At 42.2% G+C, this 24,521-nt stretch overlaps 1 protein-coding gene across 1 annotated transcript in view; it reads right to left on the bottom strand.

The window, feature by feature from the left end:
* MYO10 (myosin X) overlaps positions 1–24,521 on the bottom strand; it is a 163,305-nt gene that overhangs the window by 23,180 nt on the left and 115,604 nt on the right. Inside the window, exons 20-25 of the mRNA XM_039549820.1 lie at positions 6,956–7,080; positions 6,695–6,809; positions 3,566–3,672; positions 2,381–2,590; positions 2,041–2,080; positions 708–1,610 (exon numbers count right to left, since the gene is read on the bottom strand). Coding sequence (XP_039405754.1) covers positions 708–1,610; positions 2,041–2,080; positions 2,381–2,590; positions 3,566–3,672; positions 6,695–6,809; positions 6,956–7,080 — 1,500 coding nt within the window. The remainder of the gene's footprint in view (positions 1–707; positions 1,611–2,040; positions 2,081–2,380; positions 2,591–3,565; positions 3,673–6,694; positions 6,810–6,955; positions 7,081–24,521) is intronic.

Genomic DNA, 24,521 nt, shown 5'->3' with positions numbered 1-24,521 from the left:
ATATTCTGTTGTTAAAGTTTTCCTTCTAAACAAGTCAGTGTTGCTGAAATACCTTTTCACCTGCCCAATCAGACAGTCTCACAGAAGCACTGGATGAGTGGTAGAAGAAACCATATTCTTTCAAAAATATTTGTAGAAGGAAACCCCACTGTATACTCAGTAAACAGCAATGAAAAATTGCTCTGCAGAATGTGTGTCTCTGCCTCAATAATTTAAGCATTTGCCATTGTGTGAACTTTAGTCTCCAAATAATCTCAAAATAACACCTGGATGTCAGGGACTTCTGCAAGCATCTCATTGTTCAATACTCTTGCAACTTGCACATATAAATAAATTTGGTTTTCCTGAAATCAATTCCCCAACATGCTACCTGGTACCCCAACTCCAAACTCATGCACAGAGAAGAACTTTGCTGTGCACTGAGCTCCTCACCAAGTAACACACAGTGCTGCATTAAAGCAGTTAAAATCACATGTGTGCAGAAGCCCAGGACTGCAAACAGCATCTGAGCTGCCTCTAACTCTAATGCACTCATCGCAGTGGCATCTAGATGGCAACAGACCACTATTTCCATAGGTGCTCTGAGCCAATCACGCTACACAATGTTTTCTAAGAACAGCTACAGTGAGTCTACAGCTGAACAGCAGGGAAAAAAATAATCAGAAAGCACCTATCAATTATTAGGTAATAAAAACAACGCTACTTACAGAAGACTGAGCTCCCTCAGAGCTGAACCGGTATGCTCCAGAGCTATTGTATGTCCCCACTGAGCACCGGTAGTCCGGTGACCACTGGCTACTGTGCGAGTTAGAGAAGGTCACACTGCTGCCAGAAGTGATAGCACCATCTTCGTAATCGTCTTGGTCATAATCATAGTCTCCGTCAGGAGAAATAAGTTCCACAGAATTTGGGGGTCTGCAGGATACATTTTCTGGCATGCAGTAGGTGGATTCGCCACTTGAAGAGTTGTGGAGACTCACTGTGTCATGGGCAGGAGGTATGACCATGGCGTCGCTAGCAGCAGGAATTGTTGGCACCACGGTATCATTCATATAAGGATCCTCTTCTGAGGAATCATCGCTTGTTCTGATGCCACTGGTCCTTTGATCAGAATGGCCATGCTCACTCGGGTTGGGCGAATCCTTAAATGCATCATCATCAGCTTCAAAGCCCTCATCTACCTCCTCCTCAGGATATGGCTGGCTGAAGTTAAAATTGGGCTTTTCACCGCAGGCATTTCCAGTCTGTTCAGCCAGCTCAGCAGGATACCCACTGCCCACAGAGAGAGACCTCTCAATGTTTCGGACACATTCGTCAATCTCATCAAAGTTCAGAGATTCCAGGAACTCCTGGGCTGCTCGACAGGCTTCATCCTCAAGCCGCCGGAGTTCCTCATCTCGACGCTGCTGCAGCCTCTGTAATGAGGCCTCTGTCAAGGACAGCTCCTGCTGCTTCTTCACACGCTGCAGGTCTTCGATTTCTTTTTCCAGACGCAGGATTTCTTCCACCTGTCTGCTTTCTTTCTGCTTCTCCACCTCCTGCTTCAGCTCTGCCTCCTTCTGGGCTTTCTGAATGGCAGCCAGTTCCTGCTTCTTTCTCTCTTCTTCAGCCTGCATAAAAACAAAATGAAACAAAATAAACTAGGCCCCTAAATGCAAGATTCTTTTTAAAAATTTATTTCTAAAGCACTATACTCCACCATGCTCATTCATTTAAAAGGAGCCCTACCTTCATATCAGCAAGAAATGAAAAGGAAAGAAAAAGAAAAAAAAATTAAAGCATGATTACATTTGCTCAGAGATAGCTGAGGAGAGGAAGTCCAAATATGTGCAGAAAATGCAAACTTTTCTGGAAATTAAATGAAGCATCAGGTGAAGGAAATTTCCATGCAAACAACTATACTGAGTTTCCTTTGGCTTTATCTGCCAGCTCCTGCAATTAGTTTAGTTTTAATGCTACAGGTACTTTTTATTTTTTTAATTGCTGGGTTGAGATACTCAAATAAACAGGGTGGCTGAAAGCATTAAGAATATCATTTACCTGCTGGGCAAGACGCTCTGCTTCTTGCCTTTGTCTTTCCCTAAAAGTGAGTGAAGAAAAGAAGTCAGTCAATTAAGCTCAACATAAGCTCATCACATTCCTTTGCTAGGGCAATAGCTCAGCTTACAGAGATCATCTGCCACCTGGAAAAGACAGCCAAAAATAAGATCACCACGAATATGTTTGTGAATATGAAACTACCATGATAGCTACGTGCGTCTTTCAGCAAAATCAGCAAGGTTTCTAAAATCACTTGTTCAAGAATAGCCTGAAATAAAGGCTTTCAGACCAACACCTAATATGGCACATGCAGGAGAGTGATATAAGACAGAGACTGCACCTTTCTTCCTCCTCTTTTCTTCTTTCCTCCTCTTGTCTCCGCTTCTCCTCCAGTCGCTCCCTGTAAAGACGCCGAGCAAGCTGGCCTCGCCACTGCTTCTGGAGGACCATGGCTGCTTTCTTCAGGCACAGGAACTTCTTCCTACCACTGAATGCTCTGTAGTTCTTCTGTATCACAACCACACAGTAGAGAACCTTTCTATACCGTTTTCTGAGGGGAGAAAAAAAGAAGCAAATTTCTAATGAAACAGTTGTGAGGGATCTTGCCGTGGTGACCTGCAATAACGAGCCCATGATAATTATAGCTCTGAGATAGTTTCCCCACTGTTGCTCACTTTCTTCTCCCATTGAGAAGCAAGATTCTCTCATTTCTTGACAGCACTGTGTGTGTCTTCATTAAAGAAATGCACGTCTTACATGTTCTTATGCCCCTGCCAAGGAGATGCTAAAAAGACAGTTCTCTGTGTGTGTGCACATGCAGAGAAAAAACACATATCATCACATATCATCAACACAGTCATCCCACATCTCTGAAAAGAAAGACCATAGATAGCAGGACAGGTGTCATTAAAAAAGGGATATAGTTTTTAAGTAACATACTGGTAAGAACAGGACTAATATGCACATGAAAAGAAATTACCTCATTATGCAAACAAGCTTCCTTAAACTGTCCTCAACTGACTTGTAGAAAAAGCAGAGAAATAAACAGAGGGGATGAACAAGTCCACCTAACAGATAATGCATGAAGCCACGTAAACAAGTGAAACATTAATCAGTAACATAATGTCTTGGTTCTCCAAGAACCAAATGGATTAGTTTTATTTTCCTTCTGTTTTCTTACCATGAGAAAGCAAAGATAAATCAGGATCTCAGCTAGTAACTTGGGGCAGCAGCCCCACTAGGTGCCATCCAGCTAGAGTTCCTACCATGCTACATGCCATGATACAATCAGATGGATACTGGCTGACCTCCAAATTTCTGTACTGTCCAATTCATTATATTAAAACAATTCAAACTTTGTGTTATTCATGGGTATTTTCAGCTGCTATTTTCAAAGGCCACTTACAGGATTTGAACGCCTGGCCCCTAAGAAAAGTTGAGAATTGTGTCAGAAGGATTTAACTTCTTGACAACTCATCCATTTATTTCAAATCCTTACTATTAATATTCTCATCTAGTCACTTACCGGGCTGCATAACCTAAGATGTGTGCTCGGATAATCATTGCTGCCTTGGTGACTTCCACTTCTCGCTGTTTCTCCAACTTGTGTTCCAAGGACTCCCGGAGAAACACCTACAGAAGAAAACTTCTGGCTTAACAAATTTTGGTGAGCATCGTATTTGAAGGAGAGCCAGGGTGCTACCAATGTCATTCCAAGCAGCAAGCCTCAGCTTTGAATGCAGAGAAAAATGTACTATTTCCTCAGCAGAAAAGAGAACCACAAAATGTAGTCCTCCTAAAAGAAAACCCCTGCAGATGATCCTCTAGCTCTGGATTTCAGTGGGAAGAGTTAGATTACTCTATTCAACTTTTAATTAGGAGCAGGGTTTTTCCAAATGCAACGTAATTACTGGATTCATTAAACAGCCTTTCCCACCAGAATAACACAGACCAAAGAAGGTGCAGGACTACACATGAACTTTCCAATCAGAGGGGCAGAAATACCACCCCAATAATTTACTTTTTTCACAGTCACATCAGGCTCCACAACCCCTTACAAAGCTTGCTGCTTCCAAGGACATTGCTGCAGCACTGCAGAAGTAAGCAGAAATGAGAGTGCCTTCATGTTCACATCGACTCACTGTGTTTTTCTGCCATTACATGGAGAGGGCTGCCAGGGCCAGACACCCCAGCACAGCCAGCCATCCTCTCACAGACAGAATGCTTCCCAGGCTCTCTTCCAAGCACTAACCTGCATCATTCACCTGCACTGCCTAAGTGCCTTTCAGAGGCAGCTTTAGCACATGGCATTGACATAAACTGAGCTAACATGGCCTATTTTGCCTTAAATGAGTAAAACTGCTTCTCCAGTCAAGCAGGGGCATGAGGGAGGCAGCTTCCCTCTTCCACCTGCCTTGACATCTGCTCTTTGCTACACACTCACATGCTGGTGAGCTATCTGCTGTCAGCACTTTTTCCAGCTCTTCTCAACTTTTCTTTTTTAAAGGCCAAGTATGCTGGTGTCAGCTATAGGTGACAACAGCCTGGCATGCTGCTGCCTAACACATGGGCAGCTGGAAATAGCCAGTTCAGTGACACTTTGATTATGTGGGATGAGAGCCAGGCTGCACACCACAACACAGCCATGAGAAAGCTCAGGGACAGGGTGGGCTCTGCTGAGGAAGGAGGGCTGCAAAGACATCTAAAAGCAGGAATGCATCTTGAAGTGCTGGGTGCTTTCTCTTGATGTGAAAAAAACCCCCAAAAATCCAGCCAAAAAATCCAGCAACCCCCTTGCCCCTCCCCTCCACCCCAAAAAAACCAACCCCAGTGGACTTTTAGGGGTGTTTAAATGCAAAAGCAGCTGGTTTTTCCTCTGAGTTTAAGTGAAAAAAAGCCCATCATCAAAGCCAAAGCAGCACTCTCAAAGCACACTCAAGGACAGGCACAGTTGTGAGTTTTGAACAAAGCTAGAAAGAGACTCTCTAGCATGAATTACCCAAGAAACGGGAACAGAAAAAGTCCCACAGAAAGTTTCAAGGTCCCAGTGTCCAAGCTGCACTGGGCAGCTCTTTCTATATGAAGTTTTCCCTCATGGAAAAAGCCTTTCCTTTCACTCAGTGGGCAATTTTTCTTTGCTCTGCACACAGGCTTTCAAAAACACAACAAAATTCTTCAGAAAAGTGTTCAGCTACTTCTGGAACAAAAATGGATGTTAAGCTCAGGCTAATGCCTTTTCCTGACCAGGTGCATTGCAGCTTGAGATGTAAAAGACAAGAAAAAAAAAATCACACTGAAGCCAAATCATTGCAATGTCATTATCATCCCTTTTAAATAATATAGGGGCAGGATAGTGCCTCATCCCATGTTCAGTCTGAAACCAGTGTCCTCTTGTGCTCTTCTCCTGTTTCTGAAGTCTCACAAATGCGCAGGCAGCTCCTGGGGGAGGATTAGCCCAGGCCACAGTAAGGGAAGTTAAAACAGAGCTCTGGCTCCTGCCAAGGTCCTGATGAGCAGTTGATTAAAACAATTTCTGATAAACATACATCCCTAAGATGCTAAAGCACTCTCCAAGGTCCAAGCCTTTGGATACAAAAATGGGATGGAAGATGGCATCAATTGCCATCAGAGTATTTCAGATTCTTTCTTCTTTCTTACAGCAACTGTAAAATGATTAAAACAACTTTCCCAATACAAATCTAAGACCCCTTAAGCATACAGAGGAATGGAAGAAACCCTTCCAAACCATCCAGCTGTGGGGAGAATAGGGTGAGAGGAGGAGCATTTCCTACAGAAATCAATCAGATTTTACAAAATATTTTTGCTACCTTATGGCACTAAAAAGTTTTTTAAAATGTTTTTAATATTTAGGAAATCTCAAATCGTGAAATGGGGAATCTTCTCCCGAGTCTGCAATGCTTTCACATCATTTGCTGAAATCCAAGAGCACAAATTGCAAGCTGTTGTCTACAATCAAACTTGCAAAATGAGCACACAAAAACACCTGGATTGTTTTATTTCTCAAGTTAAAATTTGATTCTTTAATTTATTCTAAAATAATTAGATTTTTTTTTTTTAAGAAAAAAACCACCGTGGGCAAAGCTCAGGTTGTCTGGTAGAACACATATCAAGGCCTAATATACCTCTGGAAAAGACTCACACTAGGATGGCAAACACACTTGGAGCTCAATCCTGCCACATGAATACTGGCTAAAATTCTTCTCCCTGATTTCTGCCACTGAAGAAGTATTGGTTAGGTCGGTTTACCAGTATGAGTGGAGCTCCCTGCAGAACAAAAGTGTTACCCCAGATGCTCCATACTTCTAAAAATGAAAAAATCCAAATACCACATTTTAAGTTCATACCCTCACCAGTGCTGCCAATTGTGAGCAGTGACAGAAAATTCAGGTGGACCCTTTCTCTGTGACTGAAATCACCAGTCAGTTTCTAAGTCCCTTACATAGCAAATTGCTCAGCACAACCATTAATTGTTGCTATAAGAGTTTCAAGAGCACCAACAGGCATGCACAGCTTCTTTTAAGGCCAGAAATAATTGCCATTAGAACTACATCTCTGCAGCTGTGCAGTCTAAATCCTGTCCCCTCAGCTTTGTACATGCATCAGCACCACAATTTGCACATTCAGGTTATTTTACCTTATTTTTACCAAGCTGCCATTCAGTGCTTGTGTTGTCATACAGACGAAGTAGGACGGCACATTTCTCATTTAAATCTTCAGGGAGAGTTAAGTTTCTCATGAGGACTTTATACCTGGCAACCAAAAAGTATTTATTGCTTCACTTAAGAAATTAAGTTCTATTTTTGCCACATGATTATTTTTACTTCTATTCCTCGACACAGGAATATTGACTTGTACCTGTGACTTCCATTTGAAGTCCACAAGTCAGTGTGTTTACCTTTTATAAAAGTCTTGAAAGGGCCTCCGGACTGGGAAACCAGCCCTCCGAATCCTGACTGTCTCCAACATCCCAGAATAGCGCAGCTGATTAAGCACCACTGTCTGATCAAACTGGTCTGGCATCTGAAATGAACAGGTACAAAACAACAATTTTAATAGCAATGGTTAGAGATGTCAGGGGAAATAAAGAAAGGGCACGTTGTATGAATCTGAAATGCACAAAGGCTAATAACTGGCTACACAATGTCTTAAAGGATACTAGCAGTCCTGAGCATATAAAAATATCTTCAGAATGGAAATCACAGGGTAATTACAGAATATCATTCCCATAGACAGAGCATTTATAACCATTTAATCTAATCAACTGTCTCTTTCCATTTCATGTATATTTGCAGGCCATTGCTGTGCAGGAAGAAACAACAGAAAGAAGCACAGGCAGCTAACAGGTCAACAGCTATAAGCTCGACTATTTTGCTTCTTCAGCAATTGAATTTAAAGTCCCTGTAGATGATTCCAAATGTTGAAGATACATAAATGCATTGGTTTGATATGGATTTAATAAAAAACAAAACCAGAAGGACAGATAATATTCAGTTTTTAGTGTACTGACAATTATCTGTTATGGATAGCGATGAAAGTTTGCCAGTGGTACCTCAAATCTTAAATAAGTTGTATTTAAAAGAGTTTCCATTTACTGCTATTCTGAACAGTAGAACTATTCTCTTCTGTAAACAGAACCCCACCCTGCTTATCTGAAGTTTCCCTCAGTTTGCCTGAAGTTCTTCCAGCATTGTTTTCCATTTTGAAAACAGATAAACCCCACAGCCACTCAGTTGTGAAAACCTGTGAATACTGATCAGTATGGTTCTGCCATTGGGAGCCTCAGGAATGCTCTCATCCCATCTGAGAAACCCCCAAGTCACCTGTGTTTTCCCCACGGTTTGAGGTAACCCAGACAGAGCCATGCAAAGCTGCTCAAGATAGCACTAATTCCTGCATGGCAAAACACAGGCAACCCCCATACGGAAATGCCACCACATGCAAACACCCATTTAATACATCAGCATGAATTATCATCATCCACTTTAACCCATCAGCTGACCCTCCCCTGCAGCCATTTGCAGAGCTGGAGTAGTGTTTAGTATTTTGCAAGAAGAAGTTCAGGAGTGGGATCTCACAGATACAGTCAATGGTTCACATTAAGATCTGAAGTTCTTCAGCTGACAGAAATGACAGCAAGATCAAGCCCTGGGAAACTGTCAATCAGACGACTGTCTTGGCATTTATTAACTGGCTTTAATCATGCCTCTTGTTCAACTTAGCAAACAAATTACTCCTCCAAATTTTAACTTGACAAATAAATTCAACTTAAATAAATTACACCCCCATATTTTAACTTTTTATAAAAAGTACCTTCAGGAAAGCACAGACTCAGAAGTTCATTTTAACTATCCAGTACAACCTTTTCCATCAGTGCTTTTACTCACAAACCAAAACAAAACACTGTGTGCTAGTGGTCACACCAGAGGGAGAAAACACCTCTGTGAAAGGTGAGAACAAACTCATCTTTCTCAACAATGAGTTTCATTTGGATTTGGCCACCGCGAGTAAAATCCCTGTATTTCAGAGAACACGCAGCATGACTGCTTTCAGTGACGATATCGACATTGTCACGGCTGGTATTGCCAACAGGGCTTCCTGTACGTGCCCACTGTATGGCATCCAAGTGTCAGGGAACCAGCCTGGCAAAGCTGCCCTTTGCATGTCCATGCACACACCTGCCTGCCTCCTTCTGTGCAGGTGGCTGATGATGCCCGATGGGAAAGGCAAGGAATGGACACAGACGTACACACAAAAGTTGTAAGGAAAAGCTTTCGCTTTTCACCCCGTATTACTCAAGGATGATGCTTGCCACAAGCACACACAGCTCTTCTTTTTTCTTTAACACTAAAATTATTTTTAGTCCTTTTACCCCACCCAAACTTGCTGGCTCAAAAGGTGGCATTTTTCACAAGACTTGCAAACACAGCAGCATTTTTGGTGTGTTGAGAAGGGGAGGCAGATGCATGGATGGGAGTGGGGATACACCACAGCCAGGCGAAATGCCAGTGACATGACAGATGTCTCTCTCACTAGGCAGCCTCTCCCTCTGCAAGGGAGTAGCTCTTGCTTTGAGAGACAGATGGTTGCTGTACCATCTAACCCTTTTATTGCCACCTCCGGGCACTTAAGTCAAAAGTCAGCACCACGCCTGGCTTGAAAGCTCATGTTACTGTTCTAAAAAACTTGAAACACAGAGGAAGAAGCAACATTTTGGTAACATTTTCCCTGCAACTACAAAAGTTTGCAACAGCCCTGCTCTGTCACCAGAAGGTAGGATTGTCACACAGACTTCACACCTAACTTCAAACACCGGCATTTTTTAAAAAAAGCATGAAACATTGCAAGAGACGTTAGTACGGTATCAACACAGGACAACACAGAGACCATTGCAACTTTAATCACATACTTCAATCACTCCATCACTTTACATTACTCGCTATTTTTAATTACTCACAGACACATGAGACATTAAACTGAAGCGTCAAATCCTCCTGGCATATCAATGGAATTACATCTGCAACAAGTACGGCTGCTTCGAGCAAACTGAGGGTTGGTGGTAAGAGATGTGCTGGACTCATCAGTTATGCTTCTCAATATGAAATACTAAAAGATACCCCCTCCGTCACCATTGCTTTGGGGTTTTTGACTGAACCCCCACCACAGCAGCTTTTCAGTCCTCACTGTGGAAAAGAGCTGCTGCTGGTCAAAGAGGGAGCTGAAACCCTAAATGCCAAAGATGCGCACAGGGTTTCCCACATCTAATAAAAACAAACCGACCAGAAGCAACAAGTGCAGTCCCATGCAAACCACCACAGCATCCAGCATATCCACCATACACAGGGTGGTATTACTGCCTCAGGTGGTTTTACTCTGTGGAGGAAGAGGATTTCAGCCTCAATCACATAAACATTTGCCGGCAGGGATAACCTTAAGCATAACTTCCAGCAGGACTCCTCACAATTAAAAAAAATCAACCAGAGTGCAAGAACTGCACATATCCCACTACTGAACTGCAGACCCTCTAAGAGAGAATGACAACCATCTCCACCCTAACAGCAGCAATGAGTTAAACCTTCAACAGTATCAAATCTCCAGGCAAAGGGTTATCTGTGCAGCTGGATGAGCCTTCCCTCTTTACTGGTGCTCCTTCAGACTTCCTGAGGTAAGCAAGCTAACTTTTCGATTGATACCAAAGTAATACAGGACAGGACTCATCTCTGGGGTCTGCTAAATTTCTACCAGTATTGCTGTTAAAGCTTGACTTGTTTCACAAATGAACACTTGGGAAGCAATTGTATTTTCTAGGAAAATTTCAGATAGACAACAGAACCATAACTGATTTTAAAACAATACATCTTCCACAGTAAAAATTTGAAAGAATTCCTAAAACTAAGACTCCTGAAAAGTAAGATCAAATTTACAAAAGATAAGGCAACAGTAGAGGTCAACAGATAGCTTCCAAAATTGTCTCTGAGATACAATCAACTAAATTTTCAATAGATATTTCACTTTTATCACGAAATGGCGGCACTGAACCACTCCAGCACACAAAACCACCGGACAACAGCTAGAATCACATCAGTCAAGTCATATTAGGGCACTGAGCAATATCAATGTGAAATTAATAGCTACAAGCCAGGTCTGTTCCACATGATAAGGGTGCTTTATTTTTGCGGTGCAGACACAACTTGTAATTCATTATTTCCTGGATCCAAAAGTCCCCACTGAATTTGCGCCAGACAGCACCAAAGCCAAGACTTTAATATGACCTGGAGTCTCTGCTGGCGAGACTTTGGTTCCTTAGGCTGCTAAATGCTTGCTCTGATCTGTAGTCAGTCTCCTAAAGGGCAAAGCTTCTGCCTGAAATCACAATTAGAAGCAGCCATTACGACAGACATCTAACACCTACACATAATTTTAATGATAAAATAGTTCTGTAGATTACAGCCTGACTGAGCTTTAAGAAAAAACACCATCCCCTTTCCTCGGACAGCACCCTTAGTGAAGACTCCAAGGTCTGGATAACACAGAGAACACAACACTTTCATTCTGTGCAAATCAATCACCTGCTGAAACAAAGAGGATACCTGACTTCATCCTGTGGAAATCCTTCTTCCTCCCTGAACTCCTGGCTGCCTTACCAGAGTACAGGCACAATAATGATGAATTGCAGCAGCCTCACCGACTTTATCTAGGCAGGAGGGAGTTCACAGAGAGACTAGCCAGAGGGGTGGGGGTGAGAGGAGAAAGTGAAAAAATCCCACTCCCCTGTTTCTAGATTTCTCTGTAAGAACTTGAGCAGAACTATGTCAGCTTTGCTACTGTGGCTCAAAAGTGTTGATTTTCCTGGCTTAGAAAAGCCTTTTGTGGAAGATACATGCAGAGAAAGAAAAGATGAAACAGATAAGAAGATGTAAAAAAGTAATTTTTTGATTTAAAACACCAGTTAACTTTTCCCAATGTCTTAGTTTCTTTATATCTGCTCTTTTACTCCAAAAATTAAATCCTCAGTTTTACTCTGGAGAAAATAATCAGAAATTAAAAAGAGATCAGTCGTTCTCTGTTTTATAGGGGGTTTTGAATTAGTTTTCACATATAAATGTGCATATTTTGTCAGAAATAGCAGGACTTACTAAGCTAGATGTTTCTGAAACGGTCCCCATGGTCTTCTGATTTCAGTCATCAGCTCCACAAGTAAAACAAACACCAGGCTTTCCTCACAGATAAGTTTGAAAAATGTGACTAATTTTATTTCTAATATTTATAATCTAGCTGAACTGATTTGAAGAATTCTGCATGCCCATTGTTTGCTTTTTTAAACCAAATTATGCTCAGTGATTCTCATCCAAATGTACTGCTTGGCAGCCTGTACTGAGAGTCAAGGATTCAAGCCAGTAACCTGAAAGAAGTGAAAGGGAAACGCCCTTGTCCGCAATAGGAAAATGCTCTGTGACACCAGGACAGGCAGAGATAAGGCCTGTCAAACCTGGAGACTGCAGCTGCACTGCTGTGTGTGTCATACCCCTGCCTACAACAAATCATTTCACCCCCTGCTTTTCTAGCCATCATTTCTTCACTCATTTGCACCATCAGCTTTGGTAATAACAGTTTATTCAACAGATTTTTGACCTCAGAATTGATGTGCTTCCAGCACAAGGAGCATTAAAATCTGTGCATGTCCTGCCCACGGACCTGGAGCATCAGGTCCCACTCACTAAAAGCCTATTTCAAAGGAAGAAACCCTCTACATTTTTCTCCAGCATGCAGCCAGCTCTAACTGGAACAGGTTTGGGTTGAAACACAGACAAGTTTGACACCTGCTTTGTTTTGAAAGGCATTCCCTTACTGTAGCAGAGTACTTGTTTCCAGATAAACACCATAAAAATACAGGACAATAAAAACAAAGAACATGCCACAACTAACATTTATTTGGGATTTCTACTGTATGATGCTGGCAAGTCAAGGAATATTTGAATAAACCTAAAATAACAGTAAGAATTTCACATGTCCAAAGTTCTCCTGGCCCTTTTCCACACACCCACCCCAAAACTCCATAAAAAGCCTTTAAAAACGACTGATGCTGCTGGTGGTAGCTTGCTAGAAAAAGAACATGGGTATATTGCAACAATCTCATGGGTATATTCCAACTCAGAAAAGTTCTGCTGCAAACTCCATGCCAGATTTCACTGCAAGCTCGGTAATGACATGCTGGCTCTTTTTACAGTCTGCAGGTCTGAAGTGAAAGCACTGCATTTACCAGCAGCAATCATTTACACCATTAGCTGATCACTTCAACTCCTGTTACTGCATCTGACCTGCATCACTCATCTTCCAGCCCTGGGTATTTCAGATAAGAGACAGACTGCAAAATTAGCTACTCTCATGCCACAGGTTAAAGTTTCCTGTGCTCAAAATAGTACTGAATACAAGGAGCACTGTAATTTTAGCGGTCTTCTACTCTACCAAAACAGTCAAAGCAGGAGACTCAATAACTGAATGTGAAAATGCTTCTGTATTTATATTCAGCCTGTCACCCAGCTTACTTTACAAGCAAGGGCATCCCAAGGACATTTTTAAGACTGCAATCCATTTAAGAGCTATGAGGCTGTACATTGCTACACATTTGCACTAGTGCTTAAAGATTTCAACCTGGTCAAGACACTGCTGAATTGGATCCATCCACAAAGATGCTATGGTCATTTTTCAGGTCCTGCTTGACTATATTCAGCAAAGAGAAGAGCTGAAACTAGCTCCTGACTGCTTTGTTGGGGAAAAGATGCTCAAATTATTCAGACTGGCTCACTGAGATTTCATGCTTTCATCAACAACAATAAAATCACAACTGCAGGGCTATTTAATCTACTTTTTATTAGTTATTGTCTTTGTACTCTTGCATTTCAGAGTAATCTTTTTGATGGGTTTGTATGGACTAAATGCTACCCCTGAGTAAATACACAACAGCCTCTTTGTGAACCTTCCTTTTTAAAGGTATCCATGATTTCTTCTAAAGGAGGCCAGGATTTGCTGCCTCTCTCATAAGAGCCCAGAGGAATGCTAGCTACTCAGAATGACTGCTATTTCTTACACACTGGTTACAATTTAATGGAATAGGAACAGATTGTTAAAGGCACAGGCTTAAATGCTGGAGATACCAAAGTTTTCTAAGGGCATATTTAGAGCTCTGTGATTGCCTAAACTTTCAGCTGAAGTGAGCCCTTGTTTGAATACATTATTCAGGGACTCCATTGAAATGCACAGCAAGTCCCATGGGCTGTTTGTCCCAGAACTGCAGGACCATCCATGTGAGACAGGCAATTAAAAGCATTTGGGAAACAGGAATTTGAGGTTTGAAGCCTTGCTGGCAGGGTCTTAGCACACTGACAGAAGGTGTGACTCGCAGCATGGACCCCAGCTGGAACTTTTCATGGACCCTCCTTTCCACCTGTGAGGAATCTGTTGCCATTTCATCTGAGGTCATCCTCACTAAAGCTTCCAGTCCCTGCAGACTAAACCCCAATCTGGCCTCATTCTCCCCACATTGTGAGTAGTCAGCAGGCTTCTTCTGAAGAAAATCAATCAGGCTGCCTGAGCCACAGGCCTACCATGAAGAAACATGCTGTGAAGTACTAATTGCAGGGACAGCTACCCTTCCTTACCAACCCCATGTCAAGACAACCAACACCAACACTACCATGGTTCATTATGGGTTAAGAAAACTTGTGCACACACCACTCCACATCTGCTGAGGCTACACACAGACCAGCTGCAGGGAGTAACCCTGACCCTCCATGTCATCAAATAACTTACACAGACTGAGACCTCACCCTTTTTATTTTTATAATTTTTGTTTTTAATTTTTAATTTTTCCACTGTACTGTCACTCCTCCATGCCAGACTTTTTTATCAACACCTTACAAGATTTTTTTGTTATTTGACAATTTACTGGCAGGCCGGGGATATAAATACACTACTAAATGCTTGAAAGCAATAAAAACATGTGTTACCATGGTCCCTCTAACATGGTTTCTTCAGATAATGGTGCTTGGTATTAAGCTTATTCCCGAAAGGTACAAAGTTTCATCAGAGTATAGAAAACTAGGATGGAAACACTTGAGAGAACATGTTTAAGATGAATTTCATCTTGCACAGCCAAAGCCTGACATGGCTGTAAAACCTTGGAGCAATCCATGTAAGAACCTAATCCTGTGTGTTTCTAGTAGCTGGTGTACCGCTACTACAACTAATCTCACCCATGAAACCCTCCAAGAAGCCAGTTCTCACTGAAATGCTAACACAGGATCACTTCAGCAGTACATCCTCAAATGGTAGCGCAGATAACTTTGTTCCACATTATCACAATTTTCTTTGCTCTCCCTGGTGACACAAAACTGAGCAACCTTTTTTCAGACTACAGCTGCCTGCAGAGGAAGAGAGGATATAGGGTTATTGCCTCCTCTTCTCTAGTGCAGGTTAAGTAAAAAGGAGGAGGTGGAAGAATCTCACTTCCAGCTCACGGGTGGAGGGCGCTACCACTGCATTCCACAGAGGGACAAGGGACACCAACTCTAGAGCACAAGAAAAGTAGAAGAGGATTCTAAATCCAAATCTCACTTTATTCCCAGCTTCAGTCCGGGGCACCCACCTGCTGCTTCTCTAGATCTCATCACATCCTCTCTCTTTAGGACCCCATGCCCAAATACCATTTACATCTCGATATTCTTCCATTTCGAGGCATTGCTTTAAAGAGGATACTTAAAATACGCTGCTATTTCAGAAGTCAGTTTAGTCATTTGTGAGCTAACCTGTGCTGCCCAGCTGTGCGACACAACAATCATGAATCACACCTCTGCAAACTACAAGATTTAGAATAATAAAAGTGTCAGTTGTCTCTAGTTGATTTAAATGTGGAATGTCCTCACTTACTGTATGGCCCCAAGGGCCAGTGACTTCACAGAAACAAAAATCAAAATCAGATTCAAGAAACGTTAAAAAGTTAGCACTTGGTCACACCCCCTTTTCAATACTGAGGACACCAGCAGCTTCTCTAGTGCATTTTGCCCCTGCACGCAGTCCATTCTCTCCATATAAGATGCCTACAAAGCACAAGGCTGACGTAATGCTCAGACTTGCTGCTCTGTGCTTTCTCAAGCAAGGAAACGTTTCAGAGCCGTTCTTCTGCCGAAAAAAAGTACGTGGTTTTATAAAATTATCTCCCGAGTAGCCCTTTCTCCTCTCCTTTCTGTAATGAGCCTGTTGTTCGAAAGCCATAATGGGCAATCAGCCAGGCTTAAATCACAGCCAGTATCTGACATGTGCAAATGAGGAACGCCACGAAATATTCAGCCGAGCAGCTTTGTGTTGCTAGGACACCGGAGGTCGGGCAGCACTGAAAGGGCAGATTATTCCCACCCGGCACAGGGCTCCATTCACAGCTGCCTCTGGGCTCTCCTACCCAGCCCTCCCAGAGCATCTCTGCCTCCCAACTCCCTGCACTGGCCCTTGCCACAGTGCCCAGCGTGCAAGCCCCTCTGCACCAAAAATGCCCCAGTGGGCTGCACGTGGCTCTGGCTGATTTGGATCATTTCCAAAGGCTCACTTCAACCTAAGGGAGCCCCGGGTGCTGGGGGGGGGGGGCGCTGCTCCAGAGCTGTGCTGCAGCAGACTTGCAGTGTGTGGTCTGGAGATCTCCTTTAAGTATCAGGAACCCCATAACACTGCATTTAAGACCAATTTTAAGTCTAGAGAGGGGAAATTCAAGTTTACAGAAGTGATGGAGATTCCTGTGACCAGCACAGATGCCCACCTAGCTTACAGCAAGAATTGTGTGATGGCCCACATGAACAGCCCAGCTCAACCCATATAACTGGTCTGTTAATTACTACTACATGTTATATCTCAGTACATCTCAGAAAGTGTCAGTCTAATTTTGGCATTTTTCTTAGAATTTGGTCCTCTGAGCTGCTGTTCTTGTATTCCTATATGTTTTTACATTACATACTCAGGACTTGCTTTGCAGATCTGCAACTGACTAGACAAGACCAGTGAAATGTGTGTATGTGTATGTTTGCAGGGCAGGGGCAGAAAAGGAAGGCAGTTGTTCATTCTTTTGTACATTAATTTCACAGGAAAAGGCAAGAAATAGGTTCTCATTGGGCAGCTTTGTTATAACACAACAGTCCTGTCCCATCCTCCCACTGAGCGTTGGAAAGTCTCATCCTTGAGCTCTTTGATGTTTCTGAGAACCGCATCAAAATCAAATTAGATATTTCTGGTAATTCTGAAATTCCCAGTATAAGTCAAACAAAAAGCTCCTTTACTGATTTCTTCATATTTTATATAAACATAAGATGGAGGAGCTGTGTGGATCACAGCTCTCTGTGCTGCCACAGAGGCCACACACCAGTGAGTCAACATCACCTTGGGCCAGAAGAGCAGGAAGATTCTGTGTCTTCTGCATTGATACTAATTGCATTCAGTAGAGAAAATACACCATCACTGTCACCTCATTGCGACAGGTTATGCACTGACAAGCATTAATATGACTTTTTTGTTCCAATTCCTATACAACTGTGAAGTAAGAGTAAATTCACTTTGCTTTATTAGCATGGTGGAGGGTTATCCAAAATGAATGGCAATAAACTTTCTTCACATCAATATGGTTATGGAAGTAACTATTAACTGATTTATCTACAAATACATATCTGAAGAGCAAGAGAAAGAATGAGTTATAATAGATGGTAACAGTACATTGGAATCTAACTAATTTAACATTCAACTGCCTTCTGAGTGATTTAATTGTGATGCCACTGCTCATCTCCTCCAAGCCTGCAGAATTCACAGCCATGGATGCTGGTCAACAGCCCTTTGTTTCAGTAAGGTTTTGTTCCACCTTCACTTAGTTACATGAACCACACATTTGGTTGACTCCATCCATTTTTAAGATGAACATGTGGAGAAAAGACCTGCCCTTACTTATGGCCTTACAAGCTGTTGCATCATATTCAAGTAAGAATATGGCTCTTCTTGCCCTAGAAGTGGGCTTTTTTCTACCCCTCTTCCATAATTTCTGATCATGATGAAAAAAGACTGTTGAGACTCCATGACTAGTTAAGTGCATTTTCACTGCTCCCTACCAGCACTCTTTCTCCTGAGACTGGCCAGCTGCATGGAGGACACACAACTGGAAGCAATGGATGTAACAAGTCTTGTTTTCTCTATGCAGATGATTTGTGACTTTAGGCTGGGCAAGCACCAGAAGGGAGCTGCACAAATGTCTCTCCTCTTCACAGCTGTGTGACAAGAGGTACTGTGGCTCCAGGCGCTCTGTTACATGCTGGCAGTAATAACTTAAGCAAAGCATTTACATGTGTGCTTAGAGCTCATTGAGGCCAATGAGATGTACATGTCTTGTAAGAACCAGGCTGATTTGAGAGGTGCTATGTTGTACATGCCAGGGGTCACAGGGAAATGGCAATTCTAGATGGCTGAACAGTCATTTCTTCCCTGAGAAACTCCGAGGCTGGCTTAAGTATACAACCCAACATAACCCTTAATGTTTGACTCAGAAGGAGACATTTGAGATAAAATCAGCTTTCCTAAATGCAATTTTGCTTGACATGTGAATTGTTTGCCTACATTAAAAACTTCCTTGAAGCTAATTTAAGCGCTACACCACTTCTAATAAAAATCATCATTTCTCCCTTTGAAATACTACTTTTAATTGATGAAGCTGGTCACTGTTTCTTTTTTGGCTAAATATGCACAAATGGTGTGTTTGGCAAGCTGCAGGTGGACAAGCTCATCTTCATCAAGCTGAAGCTGGGGCAGCCATTCATTTGAGACAGCCAGTATCACAGACATTTATCTGGCTTTCTGAAAGTGGATGTCTTCTCTCAAACCATTTGCATTGTCTCTGCTTCACTACTAAAGGTTTGGAGACCCCTCCAAAGCACCTACTTGCCACATACTTTAAGATTTCTAGATCTATAGAGAGTGTGCTTCAAAAATGCCATGATTGATCTCATCATGTAAACAGTGGAAATAGAAGATAGCAGTGTGAGTTTGGTGACAAACTTGCCTTCTCTACACTAGATATTGTATAATGCTCATGGGTGTGTGCCACAGTCCAAGGTGGCTGCCAAACCAAAAAATTTACCAGTGTCCCAAATGATTTACATGGTGCAATGAGCTTCTTGGTAACTTCACAGACCTGAACAGTGTGCGTGCTTGCCTGGTGCTTGGGACCAAGCAACAAAACAAATACTGCCCACAAAGCCTGAGGAACTGTGCTGCTATCACCTCCCAGCAAAGCTCCTGGAAGCAGCACCAGCTGCCCAGCTTGCTGCTGCCTGAACAGAGAATACACATCGGGAATGTGGAGAGGAGACAAACCAACGACAGCAACCTCAAACCTCACCATGTGTCAGCCAAAAACTTCCTGTAGGTTAGACTGACCACCCGTGCGGCTCAGCTGATGTCCTCAAACACGGACTTTACAGCTGCTACATTCCACCTCATACAACTGAAACCACAACCTGACTTCTAAGGACAGTGTTAAGAATGAACCTGCCTTGCTACTGAGATTTATAAACTGCCTAAACCCACCAGAAATGGTAAATTCTGAGTGTAAGACAACAAACATAAAACACTTTGATGTGCTTTCAGTAAGCATTGCATGTTTAATGTTTTATCTGCTGAGGTGACACCAGATGTTCTGAAGTGTACTTAGTCCTTATAAATGCCTCATAGTGAGGTTTCCCTCCTGAAGTGTTTGCTGCATCCTGTGACTAAATTAAGAAAAGTCATATATATGTATGCACATAAACAGATAGATACAGTCCAAGAGAAAAAGGTTTAGTGACTGATCCAAGTTCTACTCTTAAACAACATTAACTTCTGCTCTTGACACAGATTTTGTGTTCAGAGTGTAGCTTTGACAAAGATATGTGATTAGTTGGGACAGCACTCTAACTTTCAGATAATTCCTATCAGTAATTTATCTATCTATCTGTTATGCTTTCATTTCTGTTACAGGTTGTAAATACATTTTTTTGAATAAGTCAACAAATGAGAAACAAAATAAATCTTATCTTTTTTGAAACTAAGCAGATTTAGAAAAAGAAATCCTGAATACATATCATCAATATGAACACAACAAAACCAGCTACATTTTGACCTACCACCACTGCTACCACTTGGAGTTTAAAAGGACATACTTTAATATCAATGAGAGAAGAACAGCTACAAGTTATGGCAACTCTGTTTCCTGGTCCCATAGGCACTTTATCAGATCATATATCCTCCATCTAGATTTGCAAGGCAAATCTACGGCTACAGTTCTTGAGACCAGAATAAAACTCCCATAGACTTCAATGATGCAGGATCAAGCCCATTCCCTTCATAACAGGTTCTCTCAAGCAATTTTATCCTAATTTTCTACCCTGTGGCTGAATTCTAATGTTTGCAGAGACAAGCACCTTAAGTGGGAAAGCAAGGCATGAAGTGCAGATCTCAGAAGCAAAGACAATCAGCAGTGAACAGCACTACCTGCTGTGTTAGAGGGTTATTTCATTGGGGGCAGAAGGGAGAGCTGACAGAGCAAAGAAATTCAAAATATACCAACTGCTATGCTGTCCTTTCCATTACTGCCGCAATCAATTTTTTTCCAGGCATATTCCATTTCCTGTATTTCTATGGCAAAAAATTACTGTTTCAAATGTGCCCCATCAAGTTTCTTCAGTAAAACCACAAAATTAATTTAGACTTCTGGGTTCTGAAGATACCTTGCTGGACTCCCCCCACCCTGAACACACTTGTCCCCAGTATCGCTTTCCTATGTAATCAATGCAAATATACATGCCTTATGCCTTAATAAATGGCAGGAATAGTATAATCCTTAACTTTTCATAGCTGGTTTTCCTGAATCTACACTATAGTCTGATCAACAGAAAGCAGCCCATCACCACAACACAGGTCTTTCCCCCTCTGCACACACAGCTCTACTTCTGCTGACTTTTTCCCAGCTCTGCTAACAATCACCCCTTTAGCTTTCAAACAAAGTGTGATTTATTAAAGCAGACTGCTTGGCAGCAAAGCTCTCCTGGCATTTGAAAATATGATTAGACCAGTAAATTTAGTTCTTTTTTTAATAAACTTGATTCTGCATGCATTTACCCTCTTTAAAAGAAAATACAACCCCAGAAACATTTCCAGTATGGCTTGCTCAGCCAAACTCCAGGCACTTTCTATCCTTTTTCTACAAGTCCACTGCAGCTTCAAGTATGCAAGATTAAAATAATTTAAAAACCTGCATGAATTAAACCCCTTACCTCTTAAGATGTTTTCCCCCTTCAGCGTTCGTCCATTGTGAAACACTGAATCTTTAGCAGTTGCAGCTATGCACACACACACACAGACACACACAGAACAGAGCTTTCTTCAGCTCACTGGTATTTCAAGTCTTTCATGTGATATCTTTGGCTGTACTTGCTTAATTCATTCCTGCTGCTGCTCAAAGGAAGTCAAGCCTAGCGAGGGCTGGCTCTACAGCAATCACTGAAGATATTCCTGACTAACAGGACACGAGGGCTAATCTCACCTTATAGGCAGCAAGAATGTAAATATATTTTCACAGCCAACAAATTCCTAAACCTTAAGAGATAAAATGCACAGAATGCCCTAAGACATAGTTTAGCAAGGAAGAGACTTGTGAACTTTAAAGTTTTTGCTAAAGAACAATACTCTGTACCCCAGTGATGCTTTTGGAGCTCTGAGGATGTCTATTTATCATGGACTGTGCATGTTCCCTTGGAGTAGTTACCATGAGAACACAGCAAACAGGGTTTGAATGTAAATTGCCATCTAGAGATGGGGGGGACTTTTTTTTTGTAGTAGTAGTTAAAGAAGAAAACTTCCAGAGCTTGATGAAGTACACAGTTTTTCAACGCATGCATTTGCATGACAATGTTTGCAATTCAAATGCTTGGTAGAGCCCACAAGAAGGAAGAAAAGCCAAGTTCTTTGCTGGTATTTAAAAAAGCAAACACTTCAGACTTGGGATCAGTAGTTGCAGTTCCACAACGCCTATCCACACCACACAGTCACAGATAAAGGATTTCATAAACCACAAAAAAATCCATCAGGTGGCACAACATGCAGAATTATTGTAGTGCCTGAAGTCAGCTGCAGGCAGTAAGATCCTCTGCTGCTGGCAGATCAGTTGCTGCAGCAGTCAAAATCTTTCTCACTTCTAGATATTACATTGAACTACACAGCAAATGTTGCACATTAAAAATATCCCATCCCCGGGCATTTGATTTTTCCACAGAATTGTTCTGGTACTCTGACCACCTCCTTCCAAGTTCCTCCCGAAGCAGCAATTGCTCCTCATGTGTCCCTCCATCTTGCTTACATACTGCCACAGTTACTCTCCAAGATCCAAAAATTGCTCCTACCACTTGTGGACACAGTCCTACCAAACGGTACGTGCTGCAAAACATGCAAAACTCTGTTTGCCTGCTCTGCCCGGAGTTGGATGCAACCTTTACAGCAGTGTCTGCTCCCTCGCCTGCAGCATCCCATCTCAGCTCTCAGTCCTTAGCCTTAAACAGCTCAATTTTAAACTCCTTAACCACGGTCACTGAAAGACAAACCCTAATACACTTAGCAAAGGAATGCCTCGTCAGCCCTGCTTAGCAAACAAACCTTGATGAGGAAGAAGAACATGCCTGTCTGGGTGACTGCCCGGAGAGTGGAATGACCTACTTCAGCCCAGCAAGCGGGGACACTGAGATGGGGACAAAGGGACAACCCAGTGGCTCTGTCAGGCAGCATAAACAGCCTGCACCGCAGCAGTGATGGGAGTGATCTTTCAGAGAGGACACTGAAGAGAGGCATGGCTTACACGTAGCACAGAACACCTTGCAGGAATCATCTTGTTCTTTCAGACAGGGATTCAGATTCACACGTAACATTACTGCCAGCACTCTGTGAGCAGGAGCGATTGCTTTCCTCACACCCACTCTCCTTATCACTTTTACCTAAGGAGTGAGTCTTCCAGTGCCTGACCTAATTACTCAAGTGATGTGTCAGAAAATGATGTAGCTGGGACATACTCCACAAGTCTTGATTTGAAGCTGTGTAATTCTGCAAAACCCAAGGTGACAAGATCCAGGTAGCTGAATTAAGTGGCGTTGGCCAGGCATGACACCACACCTTCCGACTGTGCCTTCCTGGTTATGAATAATAAAGCCTTATGAATTAGTTAAAGGGCTAGGGATAAATAGTTTGCAACTGGCCCCCAACCTGTAAGACCAGGCCAACATGCTGTGTTTTTGGGAAATGGTTGCTTTTCTCCCAAATGATGAGCCTGAGCAGCAGTTCCCTGAGTCTGACCCAAGCTGCCTGAACAAGACCAATCTGTGCTCAGTCTGTGGCTCTGTTTCCTCCAGAAGCAATGACTGCAATAATTGGCAGCCAGAAAGTCTTCTTAAACCAAGTATTTATTGAGAACAACTGAGATTAAAGACAGATTTTTAAAAAAGGCAATAAGGATCTCTAATATATGAGCTGCTTATACAGCTGTAAATGAATATTCCTAGACCATAACTTTCTACACCTGGGCTATATTATCTATTCCCTTTACTTTCAAATTATGACAGAGTAACTATTAACATGATCAGGCTATCTATTACCTTTTTCTTAGGGACAGCAAGTCAAATTTGCCCTGTGATCTGCTAGCTCCCAGTACCAGACACCACTGCAGCTCTGCTGAGGAAGAGCTATCCCAGGGCTCGGCCACTGACTAAACCATAGAGACACCTCCATTTAGGGCCTAACACTTTTTAGCTTTTAACTGCTGGGCTCAGGATCTTTAAAAACTCACAAAGGCATCTGCTCCCCTGTAGGGAGACCCAGAGTCTGCTGAATGTTACTGTAAAAAGCAAATGCTTGGTATACAACTCCAGTAGGATAGGCACAGAAGTTTGGAACTACACCACCTTATTATGGATAATTTTTTTAAAATAAAGACTTCTGAAAGTAAAGTTATGCAGATGCTTAGCAATCCTGTGGCTCAAGTACAGCAGAATATCCTTGAAGTTCAGAGTTTCTCTCCCTGAATCTTCCAAAGTTATGTGTCAATGCTGTTCTCAATGCAGTACCATTAGACTTTCACTCTTCTTATCCGTATTTGTGAAAAAAAAAAAAACAAAACAACTCCCTAGAAGGCAAACCCAGTAATTCATACAGTCAAGTCTCAATATGACAAAACTGCAATTCCAGCTTGACAACCAGCTCACCTACTGCACTCCCTGCACTTGTACCTGCTCCACACCCTGCACACAATCACCCTGCACACAATCACCCTGCAGATGGGGTCAAGCTCTGCTATCACTGTTCCTTTGCTCTGCATTCCTGAGCTGTACTTCTACCTGGTGTTTAGGTTGGTATCATGCTTTACTTACATTTGTAATGATTCAGAGCTATTTTAATAACACAGCTTCAATTCAGGTGCCAAGCAAAATAGGTTTGCATCTTATTTCATATTAGAGGACAAACTGCTTGCTATTCCAGGGTGTCTCGTGGCTATTAATGACCTATGCCTCCAAGTACACTGCAGGTGCCAATAGCTATACCTTGACGCCTTCAAATGGCTCTGTCCCCAGAAGCAATGTTAACAATCTTATTGCCTTGATACTAATTGTCTCAGAATGAATATGGGGCATGACAGGACTCTAAGCAGCAGTAGACCTCACAGAATCTATTACAGACTTTTTTACTACCAGTCTTCCTTTGAACTGCAAAGTTATTACCAGTTTCATTTCTCCTGTTGCTCCCTGTAGCCCCTACCCTGCAGTAGGTTTAAAATACAGGTTTAATTTTGTCTCACTTATTTACCTGACCTAATTAAATTTTAAGATTAAAAAAAAAGTTAATATAAAAACCTGAAGATAAAAACCACA

This window comes from Corvus cornix, chromosome 2 (genome assembly GCF_000738735.6).
Source record: "Corvus cornix cornix isolate S_Up_H32 chromosome 2, ASM73873v5, whole genome shotgun sequence".
NCBI lineage: Eukaryota > Metazoa > Chordata > Aves > Passeriformes > Corvidae > Corvus > Corvus cornix.
The sequence above is the reverse complement of the archived record's forward strand: the minus strand, read 5'-3'. Positions and strand labels throughout refer to the sequence as shown.